The following is a 22,047-nucleotide window of genomic DNA, read 5'->3' as shown; positions in this document are numbered from 1 at the left end:
CCGTGTTTTTCACATCCTGAACTCTCTTGGGGCTTACCATAGGGAGAGGTTGTGGTTCTGATGGCTGCCAGTATTCTCCTTCCTGACTGCCCTTGTTGTTGTTCAGTGGCTCAGTCATGTCCAACTCTTTGGGACCCCATGAACTGCAGCACTCCAGGCTTCTCTGTCCTTCACCATCTCCCAGAGCTTGCTCAAACTCAAGTCCATTGAGTCAGTGACACCATCCAACCATCTTGTTCCCTGTCTTTCCCTTTTCCTCCTGCCTTCAATCTTCCCCAGCATCAAGGTCTTTTCTAATGAGTCAGCTCTTCACATCAGGTGACCAAAGTATTGGCACTTCAGCTTCAGCATCAGTCCTTCCAATGAATATTACAGAGTTGATTTCCTTTAAGAAACTGCCCTTAGGGCTCAGGAATTCATGTAGGAGGGCTGCAAGTGCTGATGACTGTGACATCCTTGTTTACTGATATGGTAGGAAATACTCCAGGGTTTCCCTGGTGGCTAAGATGATGAAGAATCTGCCTGCAATTCAGGAGACCTGGGTTCAATCCCTGGGTTAGGAAGATCTCCTAGAGAAGGGAATGGCTACCCACTCCAGTATTCTTGCCTGGAGAATCCCATGGACAGAAAAGCCTGGAGGGCTACTCACTCGCTCCATTTCTCAAGAGGAATACTCTTGAGAAATGAGTAATAACCTATATGGGGAAAGACCCTAAAGAAGAATAGATATATGGATATGTATAACTGAATCACTCTGCTGTACATCTAGAACTAACACAACATTGTAAATCAACTATACCCCAATGTGTATATATGTATATAAAGTTATTTCAATGGCAAAGAGTATAAAAGGACTGAGTGTCAGAAGCTTAGCTCTGGGGACTTTCCTTGTGGTTCAGGGCAGGGGGCCTGGGTTTGATCCCTCGTCAGGGAACTAGATCCCACATTCCACAACTAAGAGTTTGAAAGTTGCAACTAAAGATTCCACGTGCCACAACTGAGACCTGCTGCAACCAAATAAGTAAATAAATAAAAACAAATATTTTTTAAAGAACCCTAGCTCTGACTACTGTACATGTATCTAGAAAAAGTTATCTCAACCTCAGCACTATTGGCATATTCTTTGCTGTGGAGAGGTCTATGCATCATAGACTGTAGCAGCATCATTGGCCTTTACTCATTAAATGCCATAAGAAACTCTTCCCCCTGAAACATAACAGCCAAAAATGTTAAATATCCCCTAGAGGTCAAAAAAACTTCCTTGTTAACAACTGATCAATTCATACCTACTTAGTGTTGTGTCAATCGCTTAGTCGATTTGTGACCCTGTGGACTGCAGCCCTCGAGGCTCCTCTGTCCATGAAATTCTCCGGACAAGAATACTGGAATAAATAACCTAACTCTACACCTAAAGCAACTTGAAAAGGAAGAAATTATGAACCCCAGGGTTAGTAGAAGGAAAGAAATCTTAAAATTTAGGGCAGAAATAAACACAAAAGAAACAAAAGAGACAATAGCAAAAATTGCAAAAATCAACAAAGCCAAAAGCTGGTTCTTTGAGAGGATAAATAAAATTGACAAACCATTAGTCAGACTCATCAAGAAACAAAGGGAGAAAAACCAAATCAAAAAATTAGAAATGAAAATGGAGAGATCACAACAGACAACACAGAAATACAAAGGATCATAAGAGACTACCATCAGCAATTATATGCCAATAAAATGGACAATGTGGAAGACATGGACAAATTCTTAGAAAAGTACAACTTTCCAAAACTGAACCAGGAAGAAATAGAAAATCTTAACAGACCCATCACAAGCACGGAAATTGAAACTGTAATCAGAAATCTTCCAGCAAACAAAAGCCCAGGTCTAGACGGCTTCACACTGAATTCTACCAAAAATTTAGAGAAGAGCTAACACCTATCCTACTCAAACTCTTCCAGAAAATTGCAGAGGAAGGTAAACTTCCAAACTCATTCTATGAGGCCACCATCACCCTAATACCAAAACCTGACAAAGATGTCACAAAAAAAGAAAACTACAGGCCAATGTCACTGATGAACATAGATGCAAAAATCCTTAACAAAATTCTAGCAATCAGAATCCAACAACACATTAAAAAGATCATACATCATGACCAAGTGGGCTTTATCCCAGGGATGCAAGGATTCTTCAATATCTGCAAATCAATCAATGTAATACACCACATTAACAAATTGAAAAATAAAAGCCACATGATTATCTCAATAGATGCAGAGAAAGCCTTTGACAAAATTCAGCATCCACTTATGATAAAAACCCTCCAGAAAGCAGGAATAGAAGGAACATACCTCAACATAATAAAAGCTATATATGACAAACCCACAGCAAACATTATCCTCAATGGTGAAAAATTGAAAGCATTTACCCTAAAGTCAGGAACAAGACAAGGGTGCCCACTCTCACCACTACTATTCAATATAGTTTTGGAAGTTTTGGCCACAGCAATAAGAGCAGAAAAAGAAATAAAAGGAATCCAAATTGGAACAGAAGAAGTAAAACTCTCACTGTATGCAGATGACATGATCCTCTACTTAGAAAACCCTAAAGACTCCACCAGAAAATTACTAGAGCTAATCAATGAATATAGTAAAGTTGCAGGATATAAAATCAACACACAGAAATCCCTTGCATTCCTATACACTAATAATGAGAAAATAGAAAGAGAAATTAAGGAAACAATTCCATTCACCATTGCAACAAAAAGAATAAAATACTTAGGAATATATCTACCTAAAGAAACAAAAGACCTATATATAGAAAACTATAAAACACTGGTGAAAGAAATCAAACAGGACACTAATAGATGGAGAAATATACTGTGTTCATGGATCAGAAGAATCAATATAGCAAAAATGACTATACTACCCAAAGCAATCTATAGATTCAATGCAATCCCTATCAAGCTTCCAATGGTATTTTTCACAGAGCTAGAACAAATAATTTCACAATTTATATGGAAATACAGAAAACTTCGAATAGGCAAAGTAATCTTGAGAAAGAAGAATGGAACTGGAGGAATCAACCTGCCTGACTTCAAGCTCTACTACAAAGCCACAGTCATCAAGACAGTATGGTACTGGCACAAAGACAGAAATATAGATCAATGGAACAAAATAGAAAGCCCAGAGATAAATTTATGCACATATGGACACCTTATCTTTGACAAAGGAAGCAAGAATATACAATGGAGGAAAGACAATCTCTTTAACAAGTGGTGCTGGGAAATCTGGTCAACCACTTGTAAAAGAATGAAACTAGAACACTTTCTAACACCATACACAAAAATAAACTCAAAATGGATTAAAGATCTAAACGTAAGACCAGAAACTATAAAACTCTTTGAGGAGAACATAGGCAAAACACACTCCGACATACATCACAGCAGGTTCCTCTATGACCCACCTCCCAGAATATTGGAAATAAAAGCAAAAATAAACAAATGGGACCTAATTAAAATTAAAAGCTTCTGCACAACAAAGGAAACTATAAGCAAGGTGAAAAGGCAGCCTTCAGAATGGGAGAAAATAATAGCAAATGAAGCAACTGACAAACAACTAATCTCAAAAATATACAAACAACTCCTCCAGCTCAATTCCAGAAAAATAAACGACCCAATCAAAAAATAGGCCAACGAACTATACAGACATTTCTACAAAGAAGACATACAGATGGCTAACAAACACATGAAAAGATGCTCAACATCACTCATTATCAGAGAAATGCAAATCAAAACCACAATGAGATATTATTTCACACCAGTCAGAATGGCTGCGATCCAAAAGTCTACAAGCAATAAATGCTGGAAAGGGTGTGGAGAAAAGGGAACCCTCTTACATTGTTGGTGGGAATGCAAACTAGTACAGCCACTATGGAGAATAGTGTGGAAATTCCTTAAAAAACTGGAAATAGAACTGCCATATGACCCAGCAATCCCACTGCTGGGCATACAGACCAAGGAAACCAGAATTGAAAGAGACGTGTGTACCCAATGTTCATCGCAGCACTGTTTATAATAGCCAGGACATGGAAGCAACCTAGATGTCCATGAGGAGATGAATGGATAAGAAAGCTGTAGTGCATATACACAATGGAGTATTACTCAGCCATTAAAAAGAATACATTTGAATCAGTTCTAATGAGGTGGATGAAACTAGAGCCTATTATACAGAGTGAAGTAAGCCAGAAAGAAAAATACCGATACAGTATACTAATGCATATATTTGGAATTTAGAAAGATGGTAACGATAACACTATATGTGAGACAGCAAAAGAGACACAGATGTATAGAACAGTCTTCTGGACTCTGTGGGAGAGGGGGAGTGTGGGATGATTTGGGAGAATGGCATTGAAACATGTGTAATATCATATGTGAAACAAATTGCCAGTCAGGTTCGATGCATGATACAGGATGCTCTGGGCTGGTGCACTGGGATGACCCAGAGGTATGATATGGGGAGGGAGGTGGGAGTGGGGTTCAGGATGGGGAACACGTGTGCACCCATGGCAGATTCATGTTGATGTATGGCAAAACCAATACAATATTGTAAAGTAAAAATAAATAAATAAATAAAATCATTGCTATGTAAAAATAAAATAAAATAAAAACTGAAAAAAAAAAAATACTGGACTGGGTAGCCACTTTCTTCTCCAGGGCATCTTCCTTACCTGGGGATCAAACCTGAGTATCTTGCATTGCAGGCCAATTCTTTACCATCTGAGCCACCAGGCAAGCTTCCTACTTAGGATGGCTATAATTTTTAAAAAAGAAAATGCCAAGTGTTGACAAAGATGTTAAGAAATTGGAACTCTTATGCATTACTGGTGGGAATGTGAAATAGTATAGTAGCCATGATGAGAACAGTTTGACAGTTTCTCAAAAAGTTAAATATAGAACAACTATGTGCTCTGGCAATTCTGCTTTTAGGTATTTATCCAAAAGAATTCAAAGCAAGGACCCAAATATCGGTACACAATGTTCCAGAAATATGATTCACAATAGCCAGAGTGCAAACAACATATATGCCCATCAACAGATGAGTAAACAAAATGTGATATATATATATATATAAATATATATATCTGGAGTGGGTTGCCATTTCCTTCTCCAGGGGATCTTCCTGACCCAGGGATCAAACCAGGTTTGAATCCAGGCAGATTCTTTACCACTAGCATCACCTGGGAAAACTTCCAGTGCAGCTGTCCCCAAATGCTAGGTCCCGTCTAGACAGGCCACCACAGCATGTGTGTTGGCATGGCATGAGGACCAAGATTCCCCTTTTTTCTCTAGACTGCATGAACCCTGTGATTGAACTCCCATGAAGAGCAAGAAGTCACTAAATTTGACCTGTCTTTATTTCCCTCCAACTTAGGGGGAAACTTAAGCCAGGTTTAAGTTGATTCAGAAAAATAATGAAATGTGACATTTTTTGCCCACAGAAGGCTATGAAGGGATCCAGATTTGTTTTAATATCTTCTGACGAAACAAGTCCCCACTAACCATTTGACTAAGAGCTGTATTGAGATTAGTGGATGTAAACTAATGTATACAGGATGGATAAACGACAAAGTCATACCGTATAGCACAGGGAACTATATTCAATATCCTATGATAAACCATAATGGAAAAGAATTTTTTAAAAAGAATGTCTATATGTGTATAACTGGATCACTTCATTGCACAGCAGGGATTGGCACAACATTGTAAATCAACTGCACTTCGATTTTTAAAAATGGAAAAAAAAAGAATGGCATTGTTTCCCTAATTTGAGAAGTCCCTGAGGGCAAAGATCAGGGGAAACATCATTTTCTGTGCATTGAGAATGGTAATTGCCAAGTTGTGAGTGTGTAGAATGTGGTGAGAAAGACTGGAGAAGCCTTTGCCACGGACTTTACAGTCTGGATACTCCAACTGGGAGTTGCTTTTTTATTGTTGAATGAATCTTTGTGATTAGTAAAGAAATGGTATTAATGACTCATCCATGGGTTCAAACTGCATGCATTTTTCCAGGCTCTATGGTACAAAGATGGATTAGATATGGGCTATAGTTCTCAAGAGGCTTTCAGTTTAGAGGAGGACTAGTTTATTTTGTGTCTGAGACAGTAATAAGCACTAAAATCAACATTTATACAAAGTCCTAGGAGGGCACAGAAAGAGTGACTAATTATCTCTAGGAAATATTGGGAATAGTAAAATCCTTCAAAGAGGAAATAAGGTGTGAGTTGAACCTTGAAGAACAATTAGTAGGTCAACAGTAAGGCAACAGGGATAAGAGAGAAATGTCCACTTAGGCAAAGAGAGCTCTGTGGGCAAATAAATGGACTAGGAGGTTGCCTACTAAAATATGGGAATGATCTGTGGGGTAGTATGAATGCAAATCAGTAAGTGTTAGGGACGTGGTAGCTCATGGGGGAAAGTTGATATGAAAATACAAGGTTAAATAGGAGGTGGGGCCATAATGAGAAAACTTATATTCAAGTGGTATGAGAAAATATAATAGTTACTGCTTTATTATTATTATTATTATTATTACTTGTTTATGCCAGGTCTTAGCTGAGGCATCCAGGATCTAGTTCCTGGACTAGGGATCAAACCTAGGCCTCCTGAATTGGAAGGGGAGGGGTCTTAACCACTGGACCACCAAGGAAGTTTCGACAGTGATGGTTTTTAAGAATGTTTATATTCTTTGATTGTTGTTGTTCAGTTGCTAATTCATGTCTGACTGTGAGCCCATGGACCACAGTTTGCCGGGTTTCTCTGTCCATGAGATTTCTGAGACAAGAATACTGGAGTGGGTTGCTGTTTCCTTTCCAGGGGATCTTCCCAGATCAGGGATCGATCCCTTGTCTCCTGCATTGGCAGGCAGATTCTTTATTACTGAGCCACCAGGAAAGCCCATATACTTCCATATCTAATGCTTCACCTCTGCCCCAAGCCCCTGAGTAACCCCACCTGGGGCTGCTCTGGTCCTCTTTTGAGACCACTCCACCCATCTCTCTAGGATCCAGTAACTAGAAGGTTAATCCCTGACATACCAGGGGCTTGCATGTATCTCTGCTCTTATCTTTAACATTTCCATATACTTCTTTCTTTGGATTTAGTATTTTACATCTAGTATCTTGAGTTAAAAGCTTAGATCATTGATCTTTAACATTTCTTCTTTTTAAAGGTGTGTACTTATGCTTTCATTGCATCCCACAAAATTTGATGTGCCATACTTTATTGCGATTAACTTTAAAACATCTTATAACTTATCTTATGTATTAGTTCTTTAGTTATGGGGTTGCTCAAAGTATCGCTTAATTTTGAAATATGTGAGGGCTTCTCCATCTCCCTTCTGATGTCTATGTCAGAAGATTTCTCTGTCTTTTTTCACTGTAATAAAACTTATGCCACACAAAAGCTCTGAGTGATCAAGTCTGGTCCCTGATCCTGAAGCTAAATCTTCTTTGGAAATCACGAATCCAACATTGTTCACCGTAAGCTACCATCTTGGGGGCTCGTCCAGGATCTTCACGACAAGGCAAGAACAGTCAGAGTTCTAGCCCCTCTGCTTTCTCAGTATACACATTTCCTCCTTTATTTTACTAACTCTACATTGTACCTGTGTGTGTCAGTGGTCGAAAGCCTATGGGCAAAGCATGTGGACAAAACGTTCCTTTCTCGCTCAGCTTTTCCTGGTCTCTTTGACCATTCCATAACTGCCTGGGGAATTAGAACTACAAACCTAATCTTTCAGACCATAGACTTTCGAAGGACTTGCCGTTACTGTGTACTTTTACTTAGACTCCCTGTCCACCCACCCCACCCCAAGCTAGGGCTTTCCTGGTGGCTCAGAGGGGAAAGAAACTGCCTGCAATGCCGGAGACCTGGGTTCAGTCCCTGGGTCAGGAAGATTCCCCTGGAGGAGGAAATGGCAACCCACTAAAGTATTCTTGCCTAGAGAATCCCATGGACAGAGGAGCCTGACAGGCTATAGTCCATGGGGTCACAAAGACTCGGACACAACTGAGCAACTAACAACAGTTATTTCTTCATTGATTGATTTCTAGCTTGATTCCACCATGCTCAAAATACATGTTCTATAGGCAAACACTCTCTGATGTAATGGGACCCAATCAGACTTATAAGCTTTTGTTTTGTTTTATTTATTTGACTTAGTTGTGATATGCAGGATCTTTTTTGTGGCACTTGGGATCTTGCATTGCAGCATACGGACTTTTTAGTTGTGGCTCTCAGGCTAAGTTGCTCCCCAGCATGTGGGATCTTAGTTCCCCCACCAGCAATCGAATCCACATTCCCCACATTGCAAGATGGATTCTTAACCACTGGACCACCAGGAAGTACCCTGGTAATTTCTTACAGAAACAAATCTGTTACCTAGGAAAGCGTGTGTATGTGTTAGTCGCTCAGTCCTGTCTGATTCTTCGCAACCCCAGAGATTATAGCCAGCCAGGTTCATCTGTCCATGGGATTTTCCAGGCAAGAATACTGGAGTGGGTTCCCATGCCCTTAGGAAAATCTTGGAGGAGTCCCAGGCCTCTGTTGATCTGTAAAGGGTCTCAGTAGATGGTATGTTTTCTGTATTTAGTTGAAACATGTATCATATTATTCAAGGTCTCAAGTCTAGTAAACATATGCTCAACTTCCCTTTTCAAGAGTTTCTATTTGTCTCTATTACCTGCATTCAGCTTGGTGGAGATAGTTCTAGTTTCCTCCTGAGAAGCAATTCTTCAGAATAGATGATAAAATTAAAAGGCTCATTGTGACAACTTCCTCCCAAAAAAGTCATAGAAACCTCATCTTCAGAAACTGATGTTTCCTGAACTACCCATGATGGTTTGGGCTTTCTTTCCTATGCTTTCTTCTTGAGTGATTTCATCTGTTCTTATAACTTTAAAGACCATCCAGCCCTAACTTCAAGCTCCATGTAACCATGTTCTGCCTGCCTGTTTGAACTCTCCAACTGCATGTCAAAAAAAGGCAATATATACATAAGAAATCTGTTTGTCTTTTACCAAAAGCTTTTGTTTTCTAGCCTTTCCATCACAGCAGATTCCTGTTAACCACACCTAGGATGAGATCATATTGGAAACTACTCCTTGTCTCCCCTCAAACACCATCTAATCCATTACCATCACCACACCCTGGTAATTCTACTAGGTTGCTGAAAAAGTAACTGTGCTTTCAAACCGTGAATTTTAAATCATTATAACTCGGTTCAAACACATTGCTATTAATCAAAATAGGAACAATCAACACACTTTTGCCAACAAGAAATACGTTTGTGTATTCCGGTAGCATAAAAATCCATGCTTCTGTATTCGACAAACTCTTGGAAAGCATTTTCTGCCTCCCGTGGGTTGTGGAAGCATATTCCCTGCAAAATGTTATCAAGATGCTTGAAGAAGTAGTAGTCCATTAGTGAGAGGTCAGGTGAATATGGCAGATGAGGCAAAACTTCATAGCCCAATTCATTCAACTTTTGAAATGTTGGTTATGAGATGGCATGTGGTTGGGCATTGTTGCAGAAAACAATTTGGCCTTTTCTGTTGACCAGTGCCAGCTGCAGGCATTGCAGTTTTTGGTGCGTCTCATCAATTTGCTGAGTGTACTTCTCAGATGTAATGGGGTTTTTTGGGGATTCAGAAAGCCGTAGTGGATCAGAGGGGCGGCAGGCCACCTGCAGTGACCGTGACTTTTCTTTGGTGCGAGTTTGGCTTTGGGAAGTGCTTTGTAGCTTCTTCTTGGTCCAACCACTGACCTGTTGATAAAATTCAAATTATGAACTCTCTCCATCTTCACCATCCCCACCATTAAAAAAAAAAATTATTTATTTATTTTTGGATGGGCTGGGTCTTAATCTTCGGGAAGGCTTTTCTCTAGTTGCAGCGAGTGGAGGCTACTTTCTAGTTGCGATGTGCTGGCTTCTTATTGTAATGACTTCTCTTCTTGCAGAGCACAGGCTCTAGGGTACTCAGACATCAGTAGCTGCAACATGTGGGCTCAATAGTTGTGGCTCTTGGGCTCAGAAACACAGGCTCAGTATTCTGGTGAAGAGACTTAGTTGCTCCTCGGTATGTGGGATTTTCCTGGATCAGGAATCAAACCCTTATCACCTGCATTGGCAGGGATATTCTTTATGACTGAGCCACCAGGGAAGTTCCATCCTCATCTTTAAGCTGTATAATGGACTGGATGTTTATGTCTCACCAAAATTCATAGGTTGTAATCCTAACCCTCACTGCAATAGTATTAGGAGTGCGACCTCTGAGACGTGATTAGGTCATGAGGGTAGAGCCTTCATGACTGGGATTGGTGTCCTTATGAAAGAGATCCCAGAAAATTCTCTTGCCCTTCCTCCCATAAGAAGACCCAGCAGAGAAGAACAGAAGATGGCCCTCTATGAACCAGGCTCCCACCAAACACGAAATCTGCCAGTGCCTTAATCTTGGATGTCCCAGCATCTGGAACTATAAGAAATGTTTGTCGTTCCATCCACCCGGTCTCCAGTGTTTTTGTTACAGCAGCCTGAATGGACTAAGACAGCCTGCCACCATCTTCCACCCAGACTTCTGCAGTAGTCTTTTTCCAGGCTCCCAGTTCGCACACTTCATGCCTTATAACTGTTTCACCAATCAGTACGGTCTTTATAACATGTGAACTGGACTGCATAATTTCCCTTCTGTCTTGACTTGGACTCCTCCCAAATTAGATCAGGAGCCAGAAATTCTAGTGAAAGTAATTCATTTGGGAGGAGACCCCAGAAAGCACTGGAAGTGAAGTGATAGGAAAGAGGAGAGACACAATAAACATGTTAAATAAGCTACCACTCTGCCAACTGAAGCTTATCTCTGAACTGTGGGGAATAAGTTAAAATACACACCCAGAATTATCTTCCAAAGGGGCAAGGAAACTGGGGTATTTGTACACCAGCTCCCAACAGTCACTGGTTGTAGGCTCCTCTCCTCTGAGAGTGAGATTAAGTCCCCACTGCTGTAGGCTGTCCCACAAACAAGCAAAGCAGCTTCAAAGAAAGGCCACTACGGAAATCACAGGAGCTGATACTTTCAAGTACTTGTCAAGTTGGCAAATAGGGAACTGGTACGTGCCAAGGGGAGATGGGCAGGGCACTGACAACATCTACTGCAGCTGCTGCTAAGTCGCTTCAGTCGTGTCCAACTCTGTGCGACTCCATGGACTACAGCCTACCAGGCTTCTCTGTCTATGGGATTCTCCAGGCAAGAACACTGGAGTAGGTGGCCATTTCCTACTCCAATGCATGATAGTGAAAAGTGAAAGTGAAAGTGAAGTCACTCAGTCATGTCTGACTCTTAGCGACCCCATGGACTGCAGCCTACCAGGCTCCTCCGTCCATGGGATTTTCCAGGCAACAGTACTGGAGTGGGGTGCCATTGCCTTCTCCTGACAACATCTACTACACCTACGCAAATCCCTCCAGTAACTTCCTGTTGAGTTTTGAATGAAATCTGGACTCTCAGTCATGGCATCCCAGACTGATCTGACTCTTGCCTACCCTGGTCTCAGGTGCCATTCCTGCCAGCATGGTCTCCCACCCAGAGGCAACTTTTGACTTTTTGCTCTTTGCCTGCTGGAACAATCTGCCTAATTCTGTTGGCCAACCCTTCTTTAGAGTTGGAGTAAGAGAACTTCCAACCACTGGCAGACATATTATCCTGGTGTTTTCCTTTTAAAGAATATTCTTCTGCTGGAACCCATGTAGACAAACTTGAATTCACATCTGTCTCTGCCTCCAAGGCAGATGATGTGCAGAAAGTTGATGACCTTTGGCATGGGGCTGCATACTTGCCTGCCTTGGAACTCAAACAAGCAGAAGGAAGAGATCTCGTGGGCAGTACAGGAGCTGTGACCCCAGCTGCTGCCCAATGGCAACAGGGTGAGCCAGTAGGTCACTGAAAATGTGGGTAAGACACAGCAGTGCGTATTGTACTATATGGGAATGGCTGCTGCTTCACTTCAAACTCTACATCTTTGAAAGTCTTGAGAACGCTAATTTCTACAAGATTTCTTCAGGTTGGTAGTGTGACTTTGGTTTAGTATTTTGGTAGGTAGAAGCAGTTCTAGTAGCTTTGACTTGGTCTTTCCTACCATAGTAACAAAGATAATTATTAATTCCATTGGAGACAGAAAGCTATGAAAGGAAAGAATAGCTCTCATATACTCTATGGCTCAGTTGTTAATGTTTGCATAGTCATTGCAGTGTAAACGCTGGGGACGGATCTTTCAAAAGTATAATACAACGAAATTGGAAGGTGTCCGAAGGCTGGCAGAACTACAAGGAGAGTGTGTGTCAGAAAAAAAGCTAAACTTTCACCGTCCATGGTAAGGAGTAAAAAATTCATGCCTAAAATGAAAAAATAAAGTAGCAATACAAGCATTTCAATCAGAGTTATGCAGTATATAGCAAACGAATCAAAAGATTTGAATGTGCCTCTGGGCAGAAGAAATATGGAGGGCACAGCTGGAAGGGAGCTGCAATTTTTTAATAATAAGCCATATAGAACTACAGATCTTGCTCTTAACAAATGATTCCCATTTTATTGGTGTAAGGTCAGCACTCAGCATCAATATTTTTAAATTAATTTTTTTTTTTTTGGCTGCTTTAGGTCTTCATTGCTGTGTGCAGGCTTTCTCTAGTCGTGGCAAGTGGGGGCTGCTCTCTGCTGTGGTGCAAGGGCTTCTCACTGCCTTGGCTTCTCTTGCTGTGGACCACGGGTCTAGGTGCAAGGGTTTCAGTAACTGTGGCACGTGGTCTCAGTAGTTGTGAACCTAAGCGTGGGCTTAGTTGCTCCAGGGCATGTGGAATCTTCCCAGACCAGGGATCGAACCCATGTTCCCTGCATTGGCAGGTGGATTCTTAACCACTGGACCACCAGGGAAGTCCTCAGCATCAATATTTTTAAGTGGCTTTAGTATGCAGGTGGCTTTATAGCTGGAGGTAAAGCTTAGGCTTCCCCCAGTGGCTCAGCGGGTAAAGAATCTGCCTGCAGTGCAGGAGACACAGGAGACAGGGGTTCGATCCCTGGGTTGTATTCTTGGCTGAAAAAATTCCATGGACAGAGGAGCCTGATGGGCTACAGTCCATGGGGGGCCCAAAGAGTCACAACTGAGCACACACACATGCACCTCATTGACAACACATTCATTAATACTCTTAAGATAGAGAAAATTTGGGGATATATTCACACTCACATAGTGTAGGAAAAAATGAAACATATTTTAAATAAATCAATTGTCCTGGAGTTGGACTTGGATACTCTATAGGAGTGGATAGTTAAGAAAAACTTCGAAAAAAAAAAAAAAAAAGAAAAACTTCGAGTTATTTTTTAAAGGCACTGCCTTAGTAGGAAGATTGCATCTGAATGCAGAGTCCAATCTATAAATGTGTTCTGTGCTCATACATGTGAAAATCCTAGGCTCAGCACTAAGGGCAGACAGCAGCAATATACATCCTGCTCTGCAAGACTGACACTTGAAATATTCAGAAAGAGCCACAGCACTCCTTGATCAAAGGCATGCCTTAAGAGATGTGCTGATAGAGGGCTCAAGGATACTCAAGAGGGGAAAGGATCAATACCTATTTCTTAGAGAATTCAGAAAAAATCCCAAAAAACAGTAGCCTTTTACTAGTAATTGTAAGCAGTATAGGTAACATCGAAATACATTGAATTTGGGGAAGAGAGAGAAGAGAATAGAGGAAGAACTTTCAGAAGAACATTTTTTAGCAAAGACACTAACTTGGGAAAACAGATTGCCATGAGTGGATCCACAGCAATAAAACTTAACAATTAGACTCACGGGGCAAGGGAAGGAATCATAGCTGGTTTATTAAAAACAGACAACTAAAAAAGCCCCTCTTTTAATTTTTCCACAGGGTTGATCCTTATAAATCTACATACCCTTTGAAAATTTGTCAGTTTTCCAAATTTTCCATTAGGAATTTTTATGGTAAGATTTTGGTAATATTTTAACAGTATACCTAAATGATATTTGACCATAACTGATATGCCTCTCTCTTTGAATATATTAGATGCTGTCTGAGAAAAACATGGCCCATGATTTTAAGAAATACAGTCTAAAATATCTTAAGGTCATACTGAAAAAGAACTTATTTGAAAAAAGACCATCTTGCTTCCATAACACAGACTTCCTTAAGTGATACTATAAATTCCTGCACACAACTTGTACTTCACTTTCAGAGAACACAGATTTGGAAATGAAGAGAATTGTAGGCTCAGAAGCACTCCAGCAGCATTCTCTGGGAGTCGCACTTGGGAATAGCCTCTCCTGGGGCCTCAGTCTGTCTTGCCCGCCAAGTACTTAAGGCCTGGCAGATCTCAGAAGCACATGGTCCCCTCACCCTACAATGAAGGAAATGTCATTATTGGGTCTAAATGTGATTATTAAGGAATTCAGCAAGACCCCCTTTTCTTTCTTTGCTTCCAATCCTAGGATGAACCAACATTGAAAATTAAGATTTCTTTGGGACTTAAATGTTTGCACATGGAGAGCTTAGAGAATGAATAAAAATTAATCCAAATGTTCCCAAATTTGGGGGGAAATTAGAATCACCTAGAAGAATGTTTAAAGTATAGACTGTTAGGCCCCTTTCCAACTCCAATTCCAACTCTGATTCGTTGAATCAGAATCTCTGTGACCACATGGGGCTGGGAGGAGAGCTGCAACTTACATTTTAGGAAGCTTCCCTCCGCCACCGCCCCCGATTCAGATGTCACCTGCTCAGTACTTATCCTCAGAATATTTGAAAACCACAATTCCTCCCATGTACACAGGAGGAAACTGAGGCAAAGGGCTTTCAGGGTATATCCCAGGCTTCCTTGTTTTTCAACAGCACCTTGAAATATTTTTAAACTTTTTTAACTAAAGGAGAAATAAAAATTTGATGGAGAAAAAGCTAGTAAAAATTGGAGTGAGAACTGAGCTTGAAGAAGAGGCTACTTATGCAGGGATAAGAGGTGTGCACAGAAGCAACTTGTGTGTTATATTGGTTCAGAGAAGGGCTGAGCTTCTTCAGATTACAGCTTCTCAAAGGAAGTGGTTTGCCTTTGTTTTTGTTTTCCTTGGTGGCTTAGTGGTAAAGAATCCGGCCGCAATGTAGAAGATGCAAGAGCCGCAGGTTCGATCCCTGGTTCGAAAAGATCCCCTGGAGAAGGGAATGGCAACCCACGCCAGTATTCTTGCCTGGGAAATCCCCTGGACAGAGAAGCCTGGCGGGCTACAGTCCATAGAGTTGCTACAGTCCATGCAGAGTCGGACACAAATGAACGACTAACACTTGTTTTTATTAAAACTCTCGCGCCCCCTAGCGGGTAAACAGAGCAATACCGAGACTATAGTGAAGATGTTCTCTGAAACTGTGCTCCGATTTTGGAATCATGATGTTTCCTTTTCTCTTCTTAATTTTGCATGAAGTGAAGTGCAAGTCCCTCCGTTGTCTTCGACTCTTTGCGACCCCATGAACTATACAATCCATGGAATTCTCCAGGCCAGAATGCTGGAGTGGGTAGCCTTTCCCTTCTCCAGGAGAGCTTCCCGACACAGGAATCGAACCGGAGTCTCCTGTGTTGCAGGCAGATTGTTTACCAACTGAGCTATACCGTGGTTTGTTTGTTTGTTTGTTTGTTTTTCAGTATGCTTTTCTATCTCCTCTGCTTTAAAGTCATAATCTTTTTGTCTCTGTAAGTAAAGTCAGGCGCTCTGCAAGAGTGAGGACAATTACATTTAATATACTTTTGTTTCCGTTTAGTCCAGCACAATGAGGAAAACATTTCAAATTTCTTAAGTGTTTCATAAGAAGCGTACATTTTACTCCAGAGCAGTTGATCTGGCACTTAAACTGCAATTTAAGAAGTGACTCAAATGGTTTATATTGATTCCTTTTGCCCAAAGGAACTTAGAAGAGTCTTTAAAATTTACTTCCATTGGTTTGAAGCAAACAAACAAGCAAACAACACCTGGTTAAGAGTTCTGATTATAATAGTAGTGTGGGTACTGGTGCCAAAAAACAGCCCTATGAAAACCTCTTTTCCAACTGCATCAGATTAAAAAGAGTGTGGTTGAATGTGAGTAAACAATCTATTGAAGAGCTGTGGGCTAAGAGCTAAGCATCTAATGCCTGTGAGGTTAGCGCACCAATTAATTACATGTTCTGCTTAGCTTCAGTTCTCAGAATACACCAAAGCAGATACCAACACCTGAACCCAGAGTTCTGTTACGTGAAGACGCTTTGAAAATCCTGACAACCACAGACGCCAATTACAGTCAGCTATTAGTAAGGGGAAGTGGAGCTGGCATTTGGGTATTCAGTAAGAGCCCACCATCTGATTTAATGTATGGGCATGAAAAGAGACAACTATCGTTGCTTTTAAAAAAGAAAAATGGGCAGAAGATTGTGCATTTGGAACTGAGAAAGAAAAAATTCTCATAATTATGTTGGGGGATGAGGAAGGAAAAGCGATCGCAAATCAAAGCCGACTTTCTCCAGCAACAGAGGGAAATAAAGGACTTTACGACCTTTTGAAACTGAAAAGGGAGACTGGCCCCGCGGCTCGGCGCGTGCGACGAAGTTCAGCACCTCGGAAAGCGCCCCCTCTCCTGGCGCTAGGGTTACGCATGCTCTTCGGGAGCCCGCAGCCTCGGCTGTGCGGGTGGAAATACAACTCGCGGCAACGCGGCTGGCAACTCACTGCGAGTCGACAGCAGCGGAGAGACGGAGATGCGAGGCAGCGAGGCAGCGAGGCAGCGAGGCCGGCATCGAAAGCCCTCCAGAGTCTCAGCGAGGTAGACTGAACTCTCTTCGGAAACCTCGTCGGAGCAGCTGCGGAGGAAACCTGCAAAGGTATTTGAAAGGGAAAGAGCGGGCCCCCAGGAGCGGTCTGGAGCTGCAGGGAGGGAACGCGCTAGTGCCAGCGGGAAACGCTGGGGGCAAAAAATCTGAGATTTTACAGTAGAGACCCGCAGACTCCAGCCTTGGCCGGACAACCTTTCGACGCCGTTCGCTCGCCTTGGGAGCTGTGCGTCTCTACTCTCGAATACCCCTCCAGAACCGACGTTCGGCGCCCATTTTCACGCCCAAGGCCAAGCTCCGCGCGCCGGGGACGCGCCTGGCGCCCGGTTCCTAGGCGCTCTCTTCCACAGCTACTTTGCAAGCCCCCGCGTGCGCCGGAACCCCGGGAGAGCCGGACTCCCCTTAGGAGCTATCTCCCGAAACATGACCTAGAGGCACCAGCGCGGGCAGGTGGCCGCGGCAGCCGCGCCAGCCACCATGAATAAGGCGGCTGGCGGGGACGAGCTCACAGAACTCTTCGATCGGATCCCGGACCTTCTGCAGGCGGCCAACTTCAGCGGCAACGCGTCGCTGCAGCTCCAGGACTTGTGGTGGGACCTGGGGCTGGAGTTGCCGGACGGCGCGGCGCCGGGGCACCCCCCGAGCGGCGGCGGGGCGGAGAGCGCGGACCCCGAGGCCCGGGTGCGCATCCTCGTCAGCGTGGTGTACTGGGTGGTTTGCGCGCTGGGGCTGACCGGCAACCTGCTGGTGCTCTACCTGATGAAGAGCAAGCAGGGCTGGCGCAAGTCCTCCATCAACCTCTTCGTGACCAACCTGGCACTGACGGACTTCCAGTTCGTGCTCACTCTGCCCTTCTGGGCCGTGGAAAACGCCCTTGACTTCAAATGGCCCTTCGGCAAGGCCATGTGTAAGATCGTATCCATAGTGACGTCCATGAACATGTATGCCAGCGTTTTCTTTCTCACCTCCATGAGCGTGGCGCGCTACCACTCGGTGGCCTCGGCTCTTAAGAGCCACCGGACCCGAGGGTACGGCCGGGGAGACTGCTGCGGCCGGAGCCTGGAGGACAGCTGCTGCTTCTCCGTCAAAGCACTGTGCGCGATGATCTGGGCCTCCGCCGCGCTGGCCTCGCTGCCCAACGCCATCTTCTCCACCACGGTCAAGGTGATGGGGGAGGAGCTGTGCCTGGTGCGCTTCCCCGACAGGTTGCTGGGCCGCGACAGGCAGTTCTGGCTGGGCCTCTACCACTTGCAGAAGGTGCTGTTGGGCTTCGTGCTGCCGCTAGGCATCATCAGCCTGTGCTACCTGCTGCTGGTGCGCTTCATCTCCGACCACCGCGTGGCAGGGACCGAAGGAGGAGCCTCAGCGGCCGGGGGAGGCCTGGCCGGAGCCAGCGCTCGGAGACGCTCCAAGGTCACCAAATCAGTGACCATCGTGGTCCTGTCCTTCTTCTTGTGTTGGCTGCCCAACCAGGCGCTCACCACCTGGAGCATCCTCATCAAGTTCAACGCGGTGCCCTTCAGCCAAGAGTACTTCCTGTGCCAGGTGTACGCGTTCCCCGTGAGCGTGTGCCTGGCGCACTCCAACAGCTGTCTCAATCCCATCCTCTACTGCCTCGTACGCCGCGAGTTCCGCAAAGCGCTCAAGAACCTACTGTGGCGCATCGCGTCGCCTTCTCTCACCAGCATGCGCCCTTTCACCGCCACCACCAAGCCCGAGCCGGAGGACCAGGGACTGCAGGCCCTGGCGCCTCTCCACCAAGCCGCAGAGCCCGACCTGCTCTACTACCCTCCTGGCGTGGTGGTCTACAGCGGCGGGCGCTATGACCTGCTGCCCAGCAGCTCGGTCTACTGACGCGGGCCGAAGCCCAGGGTGCACGCAAACTGCAAAGCGCTTTTTCCTGGATGGAAAAGAGCAGAGCGGGTGAAGGGATGCGAGGGGGACCTCCGGATCAAGAGTTTAGGAGGGAGCAGGATGGAGAGGAGCACAAAGGAGCAGCCTAAGAAGAGGTTGGGGACCTCCTCCAGAGAGGGGAGGCTGAGAACCCAAGTGGAGAGACGAAGCTGGCAAAGGGGCCGAGCTCAACCTTACAGGCCCAAGCCATCAGCCTCCGTTCCCCTTCTCTCTACACGCACCCCCTTCCTCCTCTTAGGCTATGTAGTGTAGGCTGGGCAGTGTAGGGCGCCCAGAAGGAGGAGAAAGGCATCCTGAATGTAGAGCAATTCGGGGTCGAGGAAGTGGCCTCAGCCAAATGGTGCGCAGACTGTTGAGCGCATGTATTACAGAAACTTTTGGGGGGCAGCTCTTGAAAAAGTCCTCAAGGTGCACGCAGCCGGGGGAGCCACCCTCAAAACCTTTGCGCTCTGGTTCTGGGACAGCCGCGGCGCGAAGGTCTGATCTGCTACTTGGCTGCGGGCAGGCCTAAAGTATGGGACCCGGAAACTTTTTCGGAGTTGAAAGAAAGACGTGACAATCTTGTTCCGCCCGCGGGAGAAATGCACCGAGAGAGAGCCACCTCCCGTGAGGCGTATGGTTTATCTTTTGGGTCCGGGAGCGTGCGCACACCCGGAGCCGAACTGGGACTCTGCACCGCCCAAGGGTCCCCGGAACCAAAACGCTCGCGTGTACTAGAGCTCTTTGCCGGGGAGTGGCTTCCCTGCGAGAGTGAGCGGACTCAGTGAGGTTACAGAGGCTGAAGAGAGAGACTTCAGGCTGCTGCTGCTGCTAAGTCGCTTCAGTCGTGTCCGACTCTGGGCGACCCCATAGAAGGAAGCCCACCAGGCTCCCCCGTCCCTGGGATTCTCAAGGAGAAGGGGGGCGGGGCACGTGCTCTCTTGGTATTCCAACAGCAAGTGAGTGCGCCCTGCGCTGGAAGCTGGGCGTCTGGATTCCCTTGAGAGCCCTGCGGGTGCCTGGAGACACTGTGTCCGCTCGGGTCGGGTCCGTGCACTGCAGGTGAGCTGTGCCCAGGAGCAATTTGAACAGGTCTGAGGAGACACGCCACTGGGAGTAGAGACTTTTCTGCAGCCTCACCCTCTCACTCTTTGGGAATCGGAATGCGTGTTTGATTGAGGCTCTAGACCAGCAAGTAGAGGAATGAGTCGGCCGCGTTTTTTATAGGCTTAGATACAAGATTAAGAGATGCTGTAGAAACGTGGTTCCTGAAAACCAAATTCCCGGAAGCCGGAGTCTGATCTTTCCAGAGGAGTTGTGGGGTAGGAAGGGGAATGGGAGACTCGAGTAAACTCTGTGCTGAAGGGGAAAGAGTAGGGAGAGTCTGTTCTGGGTGAATTACCAGGATTTCAGGTGTGGGGTTTCTTATTGCTCATAACACTGAGCAGAGAAGGCAAGAATCAGAATTCCCATAGGACTCTACCTTAACCAAGTTCCATTCATTCTAAAGAGTGTTCAGCACGTTGACACACATGATGAATTTTTCCATAACCCCCAGTCTAACGGGACCTTCTGAAGGGTGACACCTTTCTCATGACAATTCTGTTCTGGTCACAGCAGTATAGTCCTTTCTTGAGGCTGCTCAGAGGGCGGGACGGAATGATCTACCCATCCAGCTGCCAGTTTTGACAGAGGTGCTACTGTTTTTCTCTTTGGTGACCTAGTTTGAGATCACAAACAGGCAATGTGGGCACCTACTGGTGTGCTTATTTTCATAGCATAAATCATCACTATACAAGCATGTCTGCTTCTGTAGCCTCTTGAACCATAAATTACTTTGTGATTTTGTTGGAAATTCCCAGGACTGTCTGAGATTTAAGGTTCAAAATGTGAATTCCTCAGCTCCAGCGTTCATGTCCCGCTTTATGTAACACACACAGTGCAAAAATTAAGACCCTGCCACAAACACAAAAGCTGTTTGACCTCCTCAATCCTGAGCAGGCTTGAAGGAGGTAGCTTTTTTAGAAAACAGAATAATGCTAAGTAGTCAAATTAGCCTCTCTTTGCCATTTAGGATGAAAACTTATTGATACTGAGAACCAGTGGGCTAATAAACATTGAACTATAATCCCAAGTCTCCAAAATATAAAGTAAATGAACAAGTAAACACCTACAAAGAACAAATAGTAGCATGGTAGTGTATCTCTGTGTTACACTGATATTAGACACTTACTGAGATATTCTCTTTATTAAGCAACTTGCTGTTTTGAATTTAATAATAAACAATGTGTGGGTTGCCCAAGGTTTTTTGGAAAGTATGTTGAAGTGTGTACTTCTGGTATGATGGGCACTAGAAAAACAGAAGGGGTGGGGGCAAGGACTTCAGGAAAGAACTCTATGAAAAGAGTCACCTTGTCCCCACCCACATCTGTGGACTTCTGAGAACATGGCTAGAGGGAGCCAAGACCAAAACTCCTATCTACACAAGGACAAAAGCATCAACAAGGAAATGGTCAAATCCAGTTGAGATCATCAATTTTTTTTTGAATGCTTGTTGTGTGCCTAGCTCTGTGTTGAGTTTTGGGGTTACATACACATTCCTGACATTTAGAAAGGGACAGTACCATGTACATGAGGCAAATGAGTCATGGGATAGTAAGTTAAATGTCATGTTGTTGCTGTTCAGTCACTACGTTGTGTCGGACTCTTTTTGATCCCATGAACTGCAGCATTCCAGGCCTCTGTGTCCTTCACTATCTCCCTGAGTTTGCTCAAACTTATGTCCATTGAGTCGGCGATGCCATCAAACCCTCTCATCCTCCGTCTTCCCCTTCTCCTCCTGCCCTCAATCTTTCCCAGCATCAGGGTCTTTTCCAATGAATCAGGTCTTCACATCTGGTGGCCAAAGTATTGCAGCTTCAGCATCAGTCCTTACAATGAATATGCAAGGTTGATTTCCTTTAGGATTGATTGGTTTGATCTTCTTGCTTTTGAATATCATAGTAAGGGCTAAAAGAAGTGCTGTTTACAGGAACACAGGGATGGAGAACTTGATTCTGTTGGGGAATCAGAGGCTTCCTGGCCAAAGCAGTATTTGAGATGGACCTACAAATATGGGCTTCTCTTGTGGCTCAGCTGGTAAAGAATCTGCCTGCAGTGTGGGAGACCTGGGTTTGATCCCTGGGTTGGGAAGATCCCCTGGAGAAGGGAAAGGCTACCCTCTCCAGTATTCTAGCCTGGAGAATTCCATGGACTGTATATA

The 22,047-nt window shown here is 44.4% G+C and overlaps 1 protein-coding gene across 1 annotated transcript; it reads left to right on the top strand.

The window, feature by feature from the left end:
* Positions 1-16,534: 16,534 nt before the first annotated feature.
* RXFP3 (relaxin family peptide receptor 3) lies at positions 16,535-21,071 on the top strand. Its single transcript, XM_070357806.1, has 2 exons — positions 16,535-16,885; positions 17,325-21,071. The coding sequence occupies exons 1-2, from the start codon at positions 16,535-16,537 to the stop codon at positions 18,744-18,746; spliced, it is 1,773 nt and encodes a 590-aa protein (XP_070213907.1). The 3' UTR covers positions 18,747-21,071.
* The last annotated feature ends 976 nt before the right edge of the window (positions 21,072-22,047 follow it).

This window comes from Bos mutus, chromosome 20 (genome assembly GCF_027580195.1).
Source record: "Bos mutus isolate GX-2022 chromosome 20, NWIPB_WYAK_1.1, whole genome shotgun sequence".
Lineage (NCBI taxonomy): Eukaryota > Metazoa > Chordata > Mammalia > Artiodactyla > Bovidae > Bos > Bos mutus.
This window is presented reverse-complemented; position numbering and strand designations above follow the sequence as displayed.

Coding starts and splice junctions, on each gene's coding strand:
- RXFP3 (XM_070357806.1), top strand. CDS start 16,535: ATGTTGGGGGATGAGGAAGGAAAAGCGATCGCAAATCAAAGCCGACTT. Junction 16,886..17,324: donor CCCTCCAGAGTCTCAGCGAG/GTAGACTGAACT, acceptor AACATGACCTAG/AGGCACCAGCGCGGGCAGGT.